General features: G+C 51.7%; 1 protein-coding gene across 1 annotated transcript in view; it reads right to left on the reverse strand.

Moving 5' to 3' along the window:
- The window catches only part of SUN2 (Sad1 and UNC84 domain containing 2), a 150,709-nt gene that overhangs the window by 21,914 nt on the left and 113,707 nt on the right, over positions 1-15,088 (reverse strand). Inside the window, exon 13 of the mRNA XM_086963381.1 lies at positions 10,815-11,051. Within this exon, the coding sequence (XP_086819507.1) occupies positions 10,815-11,051 (237 nt within the window). The remainder of the gene's footprint in view (positions 1-10,814; positions 11,052-15,088) is intronic.

Here is a 15,088-nt window from a genome sequence, read left to right on the forward strand (position 1 = left end):
GGGTTGCCAACAACTGATGAAGTCATACGGGTTGCCCCACTGCTCGGACCTTGCCATAGACCCATGCCCTGCCAGAAATTCGGACAGCCAGTTGGGGTAACAGGCAACCCGAGCCCTGCCATGGCCACCATGGCGCGCAGGTGAATAGGGGTAAGCTATGTCCCCAGGGCCCCGTCCCGCCCTTCCATTGCCCAGAGGTAGCCTGGTGCACTAAGGCCCCTTGCATGCTGCGTTCAGGACTCCCACCATGCCATATTTAGCAATCCCCCCTGATGTCACCCCAGAAGCACGTGGTGCAGTGCTATCATTACCCTGCCCCCTCTCCCAACAAAGCTACACATTTGTGGCTCACCGGTCTCTCCTGCCCGGTCCATGGTTTGCTCTGCCGCGGACGTTCTGGCTGCTGCTTGACAATCTACAGGCTCTGTCGCCCCCATCATTGTTGTAATCTTCAGTGTCAGATGCCCTTTCCACAATGGGAAGTTGTGTTGCAGAGCTCCTTCTTCCTTGAGCCCGCACGTGCTGCTTCCTCCTAGGCCTCTCAGCATGGGCTGCCGTTCCGTCTGGAAGTCTCTTGCTTCGACGACCTGGACGTTGGGGCCTACAGGCCCTCTTGATGCCTGTTCCCCGGTATTGTCCAGCTGGAGGGCTTCCCGCACTTGCCTGCTGACCCTATCCTTGCCTAGACTTGCCACCAGGTTCTGTGCACTCCCCAGCAGCTCTTGCAGGTCACTAACCACCTCTGGTCCCTCGTAGTGTGTCCTGGCTCTCCACTCCGCCCTTTGCTGGCCTTGACCGCCCCTCGTCATCCTGGTTTTCGCTCCTGTATCTGGTAGGCTTGTGACTCTCCCTCCGAGAGCACCAAGGATGGGTGCCAGCACTTTTGGTCTTAGACATTGTGCCCGCTTGTTCCCGCCTTGCCCCTTGGGTACTAGGTTAACATGAAAGGCGGTGCTCGATGCCGTTATTTTCTTTTTAGCGCTACTCCACCTACGGCTCAACTGCTCCTGGTCAGTACTGCAAAGTAGTGGGTGACTTTAACCAAACCAATGGAGTAACTCCTCCAGATACTCAAGCGTTTATGCCAAAGTTTGTGCAGCTGGCATGAGGCAATGCCTTGAATGGTGCTGGCCCTTTAAGAGGAGGCAGAGTCCTGTATTAGTTGGGATAGGGCGGCCAGTCTGTGGTTAGCCTCAACGAAGCCGGCCACATTCCAGGAGCTACCCACAGAGTGGCCTTCGGGAGGACGGCAGATATTCATAGGCAGCACGCTCCTCTCTACGCTGCTGCCCGACTTTTATCACTCTTCACGCTGCAGCGTGCTCCTCTCACGCCGCTGCCCATCCAGCGAAAGACACGCCGGGGTTCTTCATAGGCAGCGTGCTCTCCTTCAAGCTCCTGCCCAACTTTTTATCACACTTCACTCTGGCAGGGCGTTCCATTCCATGCCGCTGCCCGCCCAACAAAAAGGCACACCTGAGAGTTCTTTACTGGCAGTGCGCTCTCTTAATGTCGCTGCCCTACTTTACCACGCTTCATATGGGCAGTGCGCTCCTCACCACACCGCTGCCTATTCGACAAAAGGCACACCGGGGAAACAAACATCTTTCGAGGATCTGCATGGGCAGCGCGCTCCCTCACATGCTGTTGCCAGCTGAATTAACTGGATCCTGGGTCAGTACAGGCAGAGTGCTCCTCCACACCCCCCTGTCTGCCACAATAAGACCAAAGCCAAATCCTTCTCATCCCACCCGAAACGCAAAGCGGGTGGCGTCACAAATTGGTTAGAGTGCTACAACCACGCAACTGTCCCACTGAACGTGCACTGCAGTCTCAGCTCAGGCAGTGCTACACGGTGGTTGTTCTCCTACTGGTGTTGCACAGCAACAGGCCCGGTTCTAGCGGGTGGGCAAGGCCCACCCAAACATGACCTTTGGCCTTCCCAGTCGGCAGAAGAGGCCATGAGGACGGCCAAACATTGGGATGCTTTTTAGGGCTTCCTGCCTGCGGCCCGCCCCCTCGCCAGATGATTGGCGAACGCGACCCCGCCTCCCAGCTGACCCGCCCTTCCGGCTCCCTTCTTAAGGGGACCCTGCACGCACCTGGGGAGCGACAACTGCGCCTCTGGCCTGGTCGCCCCCTCGCTCCTCCACGCTCCTGCTCCAGAGCCCCCTGCTGACTGTATTCCTCACTGCCGCCGAGCGCCGCCGATAGCAGCGCCCCAGCCGCCGCAGGGCCGCCCGCTCAGCCTGATCCCGTTTTTCCCGCCGCTTCCTGCCTGCGGCCCCGCCCCCTCGCCAGACGATTGGCGAACGCGACCCCGCCTCCCAGCTGACCCGCCCTCCCGGCTCCCTTCTTATGTCGCCCCCTCAGCGACCACGCAGCGGACGCGCGCAGCGGGAGCACCGACTGAGCGCCGAAGGTGCGCCAAAGGTAAGCCCGTCTGCGCCTGGACCGCGCCCAGTGCCAGGACCCCTGGCCCCCGCAGACCCCAGCCCACCCGCCCGACCTACGACGCCACCGAACTCTACGCATTCAACGCCGGAAGAATCCCGGGGTGTACCGAGCCACCCCGAGACGCACCCACGGACCCTTCTGCTGCAACGCCTGCAAGTTCACCTGCATACGGACCTGCACCACTCCAGCAGTGCTCAAGACCTCGACGAGCAACAGCAGCAGCCACCTAAAGTGCATCCTGCTCAACACCCGCTCAGTCCACAGACACGCCATCGAGCTCTGGAACCTGCTCGACACTACTTCTCCAGACGTCGCCTTCCTCACGGAAACCTGGATGAACGCCTCCTCAGTGCCCGACATCGCCATCGCCATCCCAGACAGCTACAAGATCATCCGAAAGGACCGCATCAACCACACCGGAGGAGGCATCGCCATCGTCCACAGGACACCATCCGCATCACGACCAACACCGACGACACCCTCGCAACCGCCGAGCACCTGCACTTTCAGGTCCACATCAACCCCAAGACCACCCTCAGAGGCACCCTCATCTACAGACCCCCGGGACAACGCACACAATTCAGCGAAGACATCGCCGACTTCATCAGCCCGCACGCCCTCTGCTCCGCTGACTACATCCTCCTAGGGGACCTCAACTTCCACCTGGAGAACAACAACGACCGCAACACCACCACCCTGCTGGACAACCCCGGACTCAAGCAGCTGGTGACCACCCCTACCCACTATGCCGGACACACACTCGACCCAGTCTTCTCATCCAGCAAGGACATCGCCTTCAGCCACGCCATCGGACTCCACTGAACGGACCACAGCTGCGTCCACTTCAGCTTCGGAAGGACCACGATCCACCACCACCAGCAACAGGTTGCACGCAGGAGCTGGAACAAGATCACAGCCGACCAGCTCACGACCTCCCTGAACATGAACCCTCCCACCAGCACAACGAACCCTAGCCAGGCGGCCACCAACCTCACGAAGTGGATCAGCGACTGCGCTGACGAGCTTGCCCCCCTGAGGACCCCGCCCAGCAGACCCGGTAGCAAGAAAGCCCCATGGTTCACCGACGAACTCAAGAGCTCCAAGAAGAACTGCCGAGCCCTCGAGAGAACCTGGCGCAGAGACCCAACACCGGACAACATGACTGCCCTCAAGCTCGCCACCCGAAAACACCACCAACTCATCCACGCCACCAAGAAAACTGCATTCAAGGAACGACTGGACAACAACGCACACAACAGCAAGGAACTCTTCAACATCGTCAAAGAGCTCTCCAACCCCAACGCCGGAAACACAACATCACCCCTTCACAAGACCTCTGCAACTCCCTCGCCTCCTCCTTCCACAACAAGATCGCGGACATACACAACAGCTTCAGCACTCAACCAACAAACACCACGACCGAACCACCGCCCCCCACCACCACTCTCCGCGCCTGGACTCCGATCAGCACCGAAGACACCGTGCGCACGATGAACTCCATCCACTCCGGATCTCCGACCGACCCCTGCCCTCACCCGTCTTCAACAAGGCCGACGCTGTCATCGCACCCCACCTGCGGGACATCATCAACACCTCCTTCGACACCGCTACCTTCCCGGAGAGCTGGAAGCACGCCGAACTCAACGCCCTACTCAAGAAGCCATCGGCCGACCCCACCGACCTCAAGAACTACCGCCCCATCTCGCTGCTCCCGTTTCCTGCAAAAGTCATCGAGAAGACCGTCAACAAGCAGCTGGCCGCCTTCCTCGAGACGAACGGATCCCTCAACCCCTCGCAGTCTGGATTCCGGGCCAACCACAGCACCGAAACCGCCCTGATCGCAGCCACCGATGACATCCGAGCGCTGCTCGACAACGGAGAAACAGCGGCCCTCATCCTCCTCGACCTCTCCGCGGCCTTCGACACTGTCTACCACCGTACCCTAGTACAACGCCTCAGCAACGTCGGAGTCCAGGTGAAGGCAATGGAGTTGATCATCTCCTTCCTCGCAGGAAGGACACAGAGAGTCTGTCTCCCTCCGTTCAGATCTGAAGCCACCGAAGTCATCTGCGGCGTCCCTCAGGGCTCCTCGCTCAGTCCAACCCTCTTCAACGTCTACATGAGCCCCCTCGCAGACATCGCACGCCAGCACAACCTCAACATCATCTCCTACGCCGACGACACCCAGCTGATCCTCTCCCTGACCAACGACCCCGCCACCGCCAGAGCCAACCTTCACGAAGGGATGAAAGAGGTAGCCGAATGGATGAAGAACAGCCGCCTGAAACTGAACTCAGACAAGACGGAAGTCCTCATCCTGGGATCCTCACCCGCTGCTTGGGACGACTCCTGGTAGCCCCCCGCCCTAGGCAGCGCACCCAAACCAACAGACCACGCACGCAACCTGGGCTTCATCCTGGACTCCTCCCTCTCCATAACCAGACAAGTCAACGCCGTCTCCTCGTCGTGCTTCAACATCCTGCGCATGCTACGTAAGATCTTCCGGTGGATCCCCACCGAGACCAGGAAGACGGTCACCCAGGCCCTCGTCACCAGCCGTCTGGACTACGGCAACTCCCTCTACGCCGGAACCACCGCCAAACTCCAGAAGAGACTCCAGCGGATCCAGAACGCCTCAGCACGACTCATCCTGGACATCCCCCGTCGCAGCCACATCTCCGGACACCTGAGAGACCTGCACTGCTCCCGGTCAACAAGAGAGTCACCTTCCGTCTCCTCACCCACGCACACAAAGCCCTACACAACCAAGGCCCAGGAGACCTCAACAGCCGCCTCAACTTCTACGCTCCCAAACGCCAGCTTCGATCGACCAGCCACGCCCTCGCCGCTGTCCCCCGCATCCGAAGAGCCACCACAGGGGGACGGTCCTTCTCCTACCTCGCCGCCAAGACATGGAACTCCCTCCCCACCCACCTCCGCCTGACCCAGGACCACCTCGCCTTCAGGAAGCAACTCAAGACCTGGCTGTTCGAGCAGTAGCGGACCCCCCTCCCCCAGCGCCTTGAGACCCTCTGGGTGAGTAGCGCGCTATATAAATGCGATGATTGATTGATTGATTGAGGGCTCGCCTGGCGTTGCAGCGCGAAGCGCTGTCGCCAGCGAGCCTTAATGTAGTTGTGTTGCCTCCCCCAAGTGGTACAGACTGGGGCACGAGCAGACTCCGGTCTGTGAACGCGCTTCTAAGACACGCTTTCCAGACACGGGCGAAGACTGCAGGTGCCGCCACTGGCTCGAGCTGCAGGGAACGCCAACGTGCACGCTCACCAGTCACGCTCCTGCCCTCCCGCGTCTCTTCTAAGGCTGTTCTGCTCCAGGCCGACTTGTTGTCTGCAGCCGCTGGTGTCATGCGTACTGATTGTTTTCAGCTAGTTGTTTCTTTTAATGCGGATATATTGTTTCAAACCCTCGAACTACGAGGGCCAGAAAGCAGCGAATGAAATGTGCAGCTCAAGAGCTGGCCTGCTGATGAGAAACAGGCCACTTACACAGCGGAGCGCGGAATCCGGGGTTCACAGCCAAACTCCCTACCCCCTGCGTCACGTGCCACTCCAGGGCATCACACCACACAGAGAAGGTCGAGCGAGGAGCTATGGTAGAGACCGTCAGAAAGGCACGCGAGTCTGCTCTTGTGACTCCCTGCCGGGCCCCTCTCTCTGAGTTGTGTTTTGGCACACCCGCAGGTCAAGAGATCGAGGGTGGATGTGGTTGGCTGGCCACTGCCACCCCGCCCTTCCTGCGAGCCGGTTGGGGCTGGTCTGAAGTGGATGGTTTGGGTGTCAGCAGATAAGATCTGGCATATGTTTGAGGTTGACTCCGAGGTATGCCGAGTGGCAGTGGAGTTCTTGTTTTAGGAACCGCTAAAAGTCTAGAGGAGCGTGATTGCTGATTGGCCCTGACGGCTTTGCGCCCGCCTCCCAGGAACCTGCTTTCTGATTGGCTGCCTTGCTTTGTATCTGTATGCTGACTGATTGCCTGGAGAGTGAGGCCTGGCGAATGATTACCTGCAAGCCACTGTGGTCTGTGGTGCCAATTGCTATCATGGTCTATGAATTCATTTGGGCTCTTTGTCTGTTTTGCAGATTATTTAGCGAACTCTACCCGAGGTATTGGAGCACGTTACACGAGCACAGCAGCTACGTTACACTAGTACACATTCATTTTTCGGTAGGCACGGAGAGATAAAGTGATTTGCCAAGGATCGGGCCACGTCAACCTCTCATTTCACATAACGATCTTAATAAACTACCCTGCCTGCTGCAAGTGAATGGTCCATTCACCTGTAGGCTATAAGTGCAGTGCCCTCCTCTAACTCGTGAGGCCTCCACCTGATTTACTATCTGTTGGGCTCTGAGAGAATGGTCCGCTCACTCGTGTGCCGAGCGAATGGTTCTCAGGCTGGGAGACTCAGAGAACAGTCTGCTGGCTAGTGGATGAAAGAGTAGTCCTTCTGTCTGAGTTGAACATCCCCGGTCTGGTGGGCTGTGGAGAAGGATGAGCCGCTGGCTGATAGACCTTGAGAGGATGGCTTCCTGGTTATCGAGATGTTAGAAGGAATGTGCAAGGAATTCTCTGCTCTGTTTGGATGAAGATCAGAGTCGTCTTTTTCTTTGTTACGAAAACCTGGTCTGTTGTTCTTTGGCGGTTAACAACGCGGTCAGTGTTCGGTGGGAAGGAGTTTTTGCAGTGGGATGTTGTAGGACAAAGTAAGGTATAAAGATGAAAGGAATCAAGCGTTTGTGTTTGTTATAAAGCCATTCTTCCTTTCCAAAAGTCGGGCTCCTACCTAGCTTTTCCTCAAAATTGCATTTACAAGGCGTGACTCCTAGAGTCTATGCAGGTCTGTCCCTCTTCGTAGGAGGCACTTAGAAGATTCTGCGCCTTGTTGCCGTTCAGGTCCCTAGTGCTTTCAGTCTTGAATAAAATACCAGTAGTGAAGCTCCCCCTGGAGGATTCTACAGCTTATTACCTACGACCGTCCTGTTTTTGCCATTGTTTGCGCAAATCCCTCTCTGTAGTCTTGTTTCTTTACTTTTATTTAACAGAATTTTTCAAACTTACTAATTTTCACGTTAACTATCAAGCTAAGCTGTCTTTGCCGAATTTAAGGTCAGTTTTTGCTAGGTATGGATTAACAATATAGCGGTCTGTCGACTTTTGTTACTTAATGTTTAAAGACCGCATAATCAGCTTTGTCTCAATCCAGAGGAGTATTACTCTCTCACGTCACACTGTTGGCCGATTCGTTACCTGTCCAATCCATATGAAGTGCTTCCATTGCAACACATGGGCCAATTTTACATTGAAAAATACACTTAGTCATCACAGCTTCAATTCTGTATCTCATGCATGCATTGTTTATGGAAATCAGTCATTTTTTTGTATTTCCATTACTTTAGTGACCAGTTTTGTTTTTATCTGGACTCGAGTGTGAGGCATTGCACCCCGACCCCCCCCACACACACTTTTGTTCCCGGTCCAATATAATTATCACGGCTGCCATTACTGTCACAGTCATCATTAACAGTACCACCAATACTACCACACCACCTCCACCTCCTCTACAGCATTTGTTGTTGTCTGGTGTGAATGCTTTACCTCATCAAAACAAGGAATATTGAGTTTGCCAGTGCTTGTTAAGCTGGGCGCCATACCAGACCCATCTGTCCCTCTCTGCTAGGGCACTGCCTATTTCTTTTGGCAAGGTGGCAACCCCATCAGGGCTGCCACCTTTAAGAGCTATTTTAAGGGCTATTGCGGCAAATGCGAATATTTTATTTCTACCATTTTATCAAGCACCGTTCAAAAAGCAGCTCCACAAGCAGCTAAGACTGGTACACATGATATGAAACCTCAGGACAGCTTACCAATATTTAATTGTTTTAAAATGGAGATTACACTTAAAGCGGGGCAACTCAGCCACACCCTGACAATAGGAAGAAAAAGTCGAACTCCGAGAAGGACTCGGAGAGAATGTCCCCAGCTGACCTGAATGCGTACAAAATTTAAGCACGTCAACTAGTTTAATCGGTGTCCAAACCACCACCCGTGACTAGACTGTTCTTATTCTCATTTCATATATCAATCACTCTGTGCAGCCACATTGCTTAGGTAACTCCTATGACCTGTCCAGCCCACCTGGGATTCTGAAGTCCTCAGAAATGAAGATGTATTCGTTAAGGAAAAAACATCTGGAGCCCATCCACCGCCAGCCCGCCCGCTTCTAGACCTTAAACTTAAACCCACGGAGGTCTAGAATAACAAGCATTTTCAATTAAATAGGTCTCGCATTTTAAAGTTTGAGCTATTGGCATTGCTAAATAATGCAACACCAATAGCTAAAACTTTAATAATGCGAGACCTATTGCATTGCAAATGCTTGTTCACTTTGTTTGCATTAAGTATCAGTCTGGGGTAGCGTTTGCACCTTTCCAAATGAAAAAAACAGCTATTTGTTGTAGTTTTAAGAGTGTGCAAAGGCATGGAAATGATACTAAATAGAACTATGAATAAAATTGTATGCATACATTTGTACCAGGACCTTTTCTTCTGTTTTTACTATATTTAATAGCAAGGAATCTTTACAGCTCTAGAATCCATTTAAAAGTGTTTTCCATTTATATTTGCTGTATGAATTAGATACAGATGAGGGCTAAAAAGTCTTGCTTTAGATGGTTTTGCTAATTTTTGTACCAGCTGGGAGATTAAAATACCAGTGGTGCCAGTAAAATATCAGCAAGGTGGCAAATCTAGTCAGGTGTAATTAAGGAACCTCTAGAATACATTTTTAAAAGAGCATTGTTTTTATAAATACTGTTCTAAGTTGTAAAGGGGTAAAATACTGACTTTGGGTGATTTTCTCTATTTTTACACTGGCTGAGACATTAAAATATTTATGTAGGAAGAAAACAGCAATGTGGCAACCGTATCTCATGTCGGAGGCAAGCTGCAGTTAGATGGTGTATGGGGGGACAGGGTGTTACCTGCCAATGATACAGCAGGTGCAGTGGCATCGAAGCCCAGAGCTGTGAGCGTCCTTTTGGACCTCAATTATATACCATAACGTGTATTTGTAAAATTCACGATCACCCAAGGGTATCTTGGCACTGAATAACTGATGTTTATTGTTACCCAACTCAATGGTACTCATTTTATTGATTTCAGAAGAATGAAAAGCTGAGTGGACCCACTAGGATTTGAACCTTTGACCATGAGGTCGAACACAGCCCCCTACAGTGGACGCATTAGTCCACCAGACCCATCTGTTTCTGTGTGTGGATTCGGACGTTGTTTATGTATTTTAGTCTGTGTATGATGCACACAGTATTATACTGAAGATGTACATTATAATATTCCCATTGTGGCAGTGCATGCCTTATTGCATAAGCAGCCACAAGGGAATCATAAATGTCCGACCTTAATCTAAGAATAAATGTCGAAATATCCTCTTCAGATGAACACATAATTTTTTATGTAAAACTAAGAAAAACGATTAATGATCTCCTTTCATATGATGTCAGCATCCTAATACACGCGGTATCTAATACAGACATTTCCCAACGTACTGTTATTGTATTAGTCATGTTTTCTTATGGTTTTTATTATAACTTCAGCGATGTAAATTATTGTGATGTTATATGGGTTAAGGTTATGCGACATCCCTTCGTAGGAAGAGTGAGTGCCAAAGGTCATATGATGTCACTTCTAGTGATGTCATTAAGGTCAAGGATGTATGATGTCATTTCCACTACCCATGGCATTTTGGTGAATTAATGTCCATGTGTAACTCTGGGGCTTGTAGCCTATCATCACAATTGTTTTAAATGGGGCCGCATTGGCCCACCTTCAAACGCACCCTTGGCCCACCCAGATAAAAATTTCTAGAACCAGGCCTGTACGGCAAACTCCTCAGTTGTCGCAAACCGGTCCCGTTCCTACGACGAGCTTCCCTAATGGCGCACGCTCATGAACGCCTCGGGACCACCCTGCATTTTCTTTTAACCTGATTGGTCCCTTTAAACCATTCTGCCCAATCAGGCGCTCTGATTTTTCCAGGTATATGTGCCTTCCCACTCATGGGTTCCACCCCTCGGTAAGGGTTTGTTTCGGGCCTCTCAGCGGTCCGGCTGCACCTTCCCGTCCCAGGTGTTGACTATTCACTGCCATTACTAGGGACATCATGTGTGGGAAAGGGGTCGCTGCGGGTAAAAGGCTGGTGTATTAATCTACAGAGTGGCAGGGACAATTCAGCAAACCACAGACTTCCATTACTATAGGGGATCATGAGAGAGCGAAAGAAAGAATCTTTAAGGGATGTTAGATTGTATTTGACCACTCACCTCCTCTGTAACACCACTGAGTGCTCCTCCTTGAAGGGCAACCCCCACACGAGCAGAGGCGTGCTGCGTCGACCTTTTATGTTCTTCCCTTGCTGCAGTCAGAATTCGGCGCTCCAGGTCGAGGAGCTGCTCCTGTAGCTCATCACGGCGCAGAAAAACACCAGCGAGTGACCCGGCTCCAGAAGCTCCCACTGGTAGAAGAAGACGTTGAACCCACTCTGGAAACTGCTGCTCCACCTGGACGAGTAAGGGGCAGTAGTGCAAGAGATAAGGCTACAGTGTGGAAACAGACTATACGTGTGTGGCAGAGGTGAAAATAGAGTGCACATGTGCACCAACAAGACTTCCTGTACAGACCTGCAGCAATCATCTAAACAGTTGGAACTACTGCAATGAGAAAATATTGATCAAACAAGTAACTTACCGTCGGTAGCATTAATTCTGGAAGAGACTATTTAGCCCCAGATTCCCCACCTCTTGAATATTCCCCAGACGCCAGAATGAATCTGTAATATTTTTAGTAATACCATGGCGTGCCGCCAGGAGACATAGCGCGGCTCCACTCGAACGCCGTTTCGCTCCAGGAATGCTATACGGGGCTCATGTAGGCATTACATCTGGACGCTGACGTCAGTTGCTTTTGTGGCTGTCTGCGACCCCAGACAGAGAGCCCAAAAAGCAAAGTGATTGTGCGCAGTGTGTGGATTCCTAGACTTGGGACCAGAAAGAGTGTTACAGAAGGATAAGTAACTTGTTCTTCTGATAGACTTCTAGCCAGATTCCTCACCTTTTGAATAGATACCAAAGCAGTGCCTATTGGAAAAGGGTCTGTGAATGGACTCAAAATAGAATGTCCTGCAGGACTGAGTGGACAAAATGCCCCTCTCGGCGAACCAGGCTGTCCATATAATAGTGCTTCATGAACGTATGGAGTTATGCCCATGTAGTTGCCTGGCATATGTCTAGGACAGGGTCTCGGTGTGCCAAATCAGTGGTAGCAGCTTTGGCCCTGGTAGAGCGAGTATGCAATTTTCTCGAAGGCCGCTTTTTAGCAAACACGTAGCAGATCTTAATGCAGAGTACGATCCAGCAGGAGATGGTTCTCTTCTGCACGTTTGACTTTCTTTGCTTCAGCACACCCCACAAAGAGCTGATCATCCACCCGGTATTCTTGGAATGATCTATTTAGAAGCTCATTGCTTTCTTGGAGTACAAGGTAGTAGAGTCACTCATCCTCCTTAGAGGAGTGAGGTTGAGCATAGAACACTAGCAAGGTGATGGTTTGGCTAACATGGAACAACGTCACAACTTAGGCAGAAAGGATGCCAGAGTCCACAGGCGGTTTGCAAACTGAAAATGCTCCTATCTCACCATAAACTGCAAGTAGTGTTGGTGGGCTGGCAGGACAGGTATATGGAAATAGGCGTCCTACAGGTCCAATGCCGCCATCCAGTCTCCAGATTCGAGGGCAGATAAGACCTGGGCTAAGGTGTGCATTCTGAATTTCTCTTTCTGGAGGAAGGCAATGAGAGGGTGCAGGTATAAAATAGGCAGTAGACCTCTATCTTTCGTGGGCACCAGAAAGTAGTGGGAATAAGTATCATGACCTACTTCTGGTATATGAACCATCTTCATCACTCCTTTGGCTGAAATAGCTTTCACTTCCAGCAGCAAAATGGAGGTAAGGTCCTCAATCGCTGGTGGAAGGTGCAGAGAGGGAGAAAGGACGTGTAAGGCATAACACCTGAGGATGACCTGTAGAACCCCCCTGTCCGTAGATATTGCCTGCCAACTCGGGTAGAATTGGTGAAGTCTGTCTCCCACCAGGTGGCTGTGCTCCCCTGAGAGCATACTAAAGATGTTTGGCAGGTGGGGATTAAGCGGCCCATGGTCTAGGGCAGAAGGCACCTCGTCCGACCATGAAACTGCTGAATTCCTTGAAGAAGCTGGACAGACTGGCGGTATGGGAAACCTCCGCCAAACCTGTGAAAGAACAGTGGAACTGTTGCAGTTGGCGAAGTGGGGGAGAAAAGACCCAGGAAGCGAGCAGCAGCCCTACTTTCCTTATATTGCTCAAGAAAGGAATCAAATTAGTCCCCAAACAGGCGAGTTCAGTCGAAAGGCAAGTCCATCAGGGAGGACTGGATATCGCCTGAGAACCCAGTCGATTGCTGCACACAGGACGGCAAATGCCAACACTGGTACTTATGGCTCGCCAAAGGAAATTGGTGGTGTTCAAGACACAATAAATTATGAACTTGGCCGCATCATAACCATCTTGAATCACCTGAGTGAGAACAGGTCGAAGGTCTTTGGGCACACCAGGTAGGACTTGTGTCATAGAATGCTAAAGGGCATGAGAGTAGCGTCCCAACTAGCAGCTGTCATTAACAGATCGGAGGGCCAGACTGGATGAAGAAAATGCATGTTTGCCAAAAGTTTCCATCCCCTTAAATTTCCTGTTGGGGTGAGTGGTAGGACATGTGCTCAGATTAGATGTGCTGGTGGAGGCTTGCACCAGGAGGCTGTCTGGTGAAGGGTGCTGCCAGAGAAAAGTAAGGTAGCTTGGAGCAGGGTGATAGCGTCCGCCAATCTGTTGACTAGGGGTCCAGAAGATGGTTTGGCCTAAGCCCCAATAAGTAATTTGTGAGTGCCTTGTTAAATGGAAGAAGGGGCTTAGAAGATGCTTGCCCCGGTTGAAGGACTTTTGTCAAGATGTTAGTTTTACCTCCAAGGTGGGGAGCTGGAGGTCAAGCACTTCAACCGCCCTACACATTACCAGGGGGTAGGAAGCTAATTCTTCTAGGACTCATCCAAGGAGCGAGAGTAGACCCATTTCCAGGGAGGTATTGTGACCACTAGCTCCCTGAAAGTCTTCGTAACAATTATCATCCTAATAGGAATGTGTGAACCCAGCACTCGAGTCACAATAATTGTCAGAGTCCGTTCCAAAAAGGAATGCAGAGAATGTTGCCTTCCTTGTAGAGGTGGCAAATCAGGTGGGGAAAGTGGCACCTCGGGCGGTATCAGACTCAACTTTGGTCGAGGTCTTACTAGTGCTGGCTCAGTATCTAAAAGAACTATCAGGTCCTCCACGTCTGCCGTTTGGAGTTGGCATCAGGTTTGAAGTACCCGGGCCGATGTAGGTCGTGAAGTGTGGAGCCGGAAGCAGGGTCAGAAATGGAGCAGGAGGCAAGATTGGCTCGGAGGGTCTAACTGGTGCCAAGGGCGAACCTGTCAGCACTCCTGCAGAAGGAAGGCCTCTCTGCTTCTTGGGGCCCGAAGTCACACCAGAGGGAGTCCGTAAGGATCCGAAGAGCCAGGGCATGGTTGCGCAAAAGTCTGATTTGGTGTGGAGTGGCCATCGGTCCCAGAAATTCAGGTTGTCGGATCGGCTTCAAAGTTCGGCCGAATTCAGGAACAGGATGAGTAGTGCTACCCCAGCTCAGACAAATGGGAGTGGCGCGAGGGAGCATAATCATGCTTCGTTTTCTTACTCTTTTTTCCTCAATGTACCTGAGGATTTGGATAGTGATGAAGACCAGTCTCGAGTAGCTTCAGGAGCAGACCATACTGTGGACACAGACCGCAACTTGGAGTGGCCTCTAAAAGGAGTCTTTGTGCTTGGCGACGTAAAGTTTCACCTAACAGTCCCAGATGGCCTTCAAGTTCATCTATGTGCAGTTGCTGCAGGCCTTTGAGTCGTGGCCAAACCCCAGACATTTGCTTGCGACAGTCGCTACAGGACTTGAAACCTGTCATAAGGGGTGACATCCCTTGCACACTGAAGACATTTCGAGTTAAAAGTGGCTGGGAGATACAAAGAACGCTGGACCCACATCTGGTCACGTGGAAAGAAACTGGAAACAGATGTCAGCATGCAGTGGAGGTGCCTATATGGGCTACACATGTCATGTCCGGAATGGAACGACGGCAGTCCCGTGTCGCACGCGCCACCCGACTGCACACCGAGGTACTGCTGAAAAGTATCCAGTGCCAGTCTGAGGCCTGGGGAATATTCAAAAGGTGAATAATCTGCAGCTACAAGCCTATCAGAAACTTTCTGTATAAAAACATAGGGGCCGATTCACAAAGCATTTTATGGCTACAAATGGTTTCATCTACTTCCGACTACTATCCCAAAAAAAGATACCCATCAGGCATAACTAGTTTTACTACTGTTCAGTTCTTTGCCATGAATTCGTAGAATCATGCAGTAATCACTCCAACACAAGGAGTAGAGAATAGGAAAAACAAAGCTTGGTTTATCATGT

The sequence above is a fragment of the Lissotriton vulgaris genome, chromosome 1_1 (genome assembly GCF_964263255.1).
Source record: "Lissotriton vulgaris chromosome 1_1, aLisVul1.2, whole genome shotgun sequence".
NCBI lineage: Eukaryota > Metazoa > Chordata > Amphibia > Caudata > Salamandridae > Lissotriton > Lissotriton vulgaris.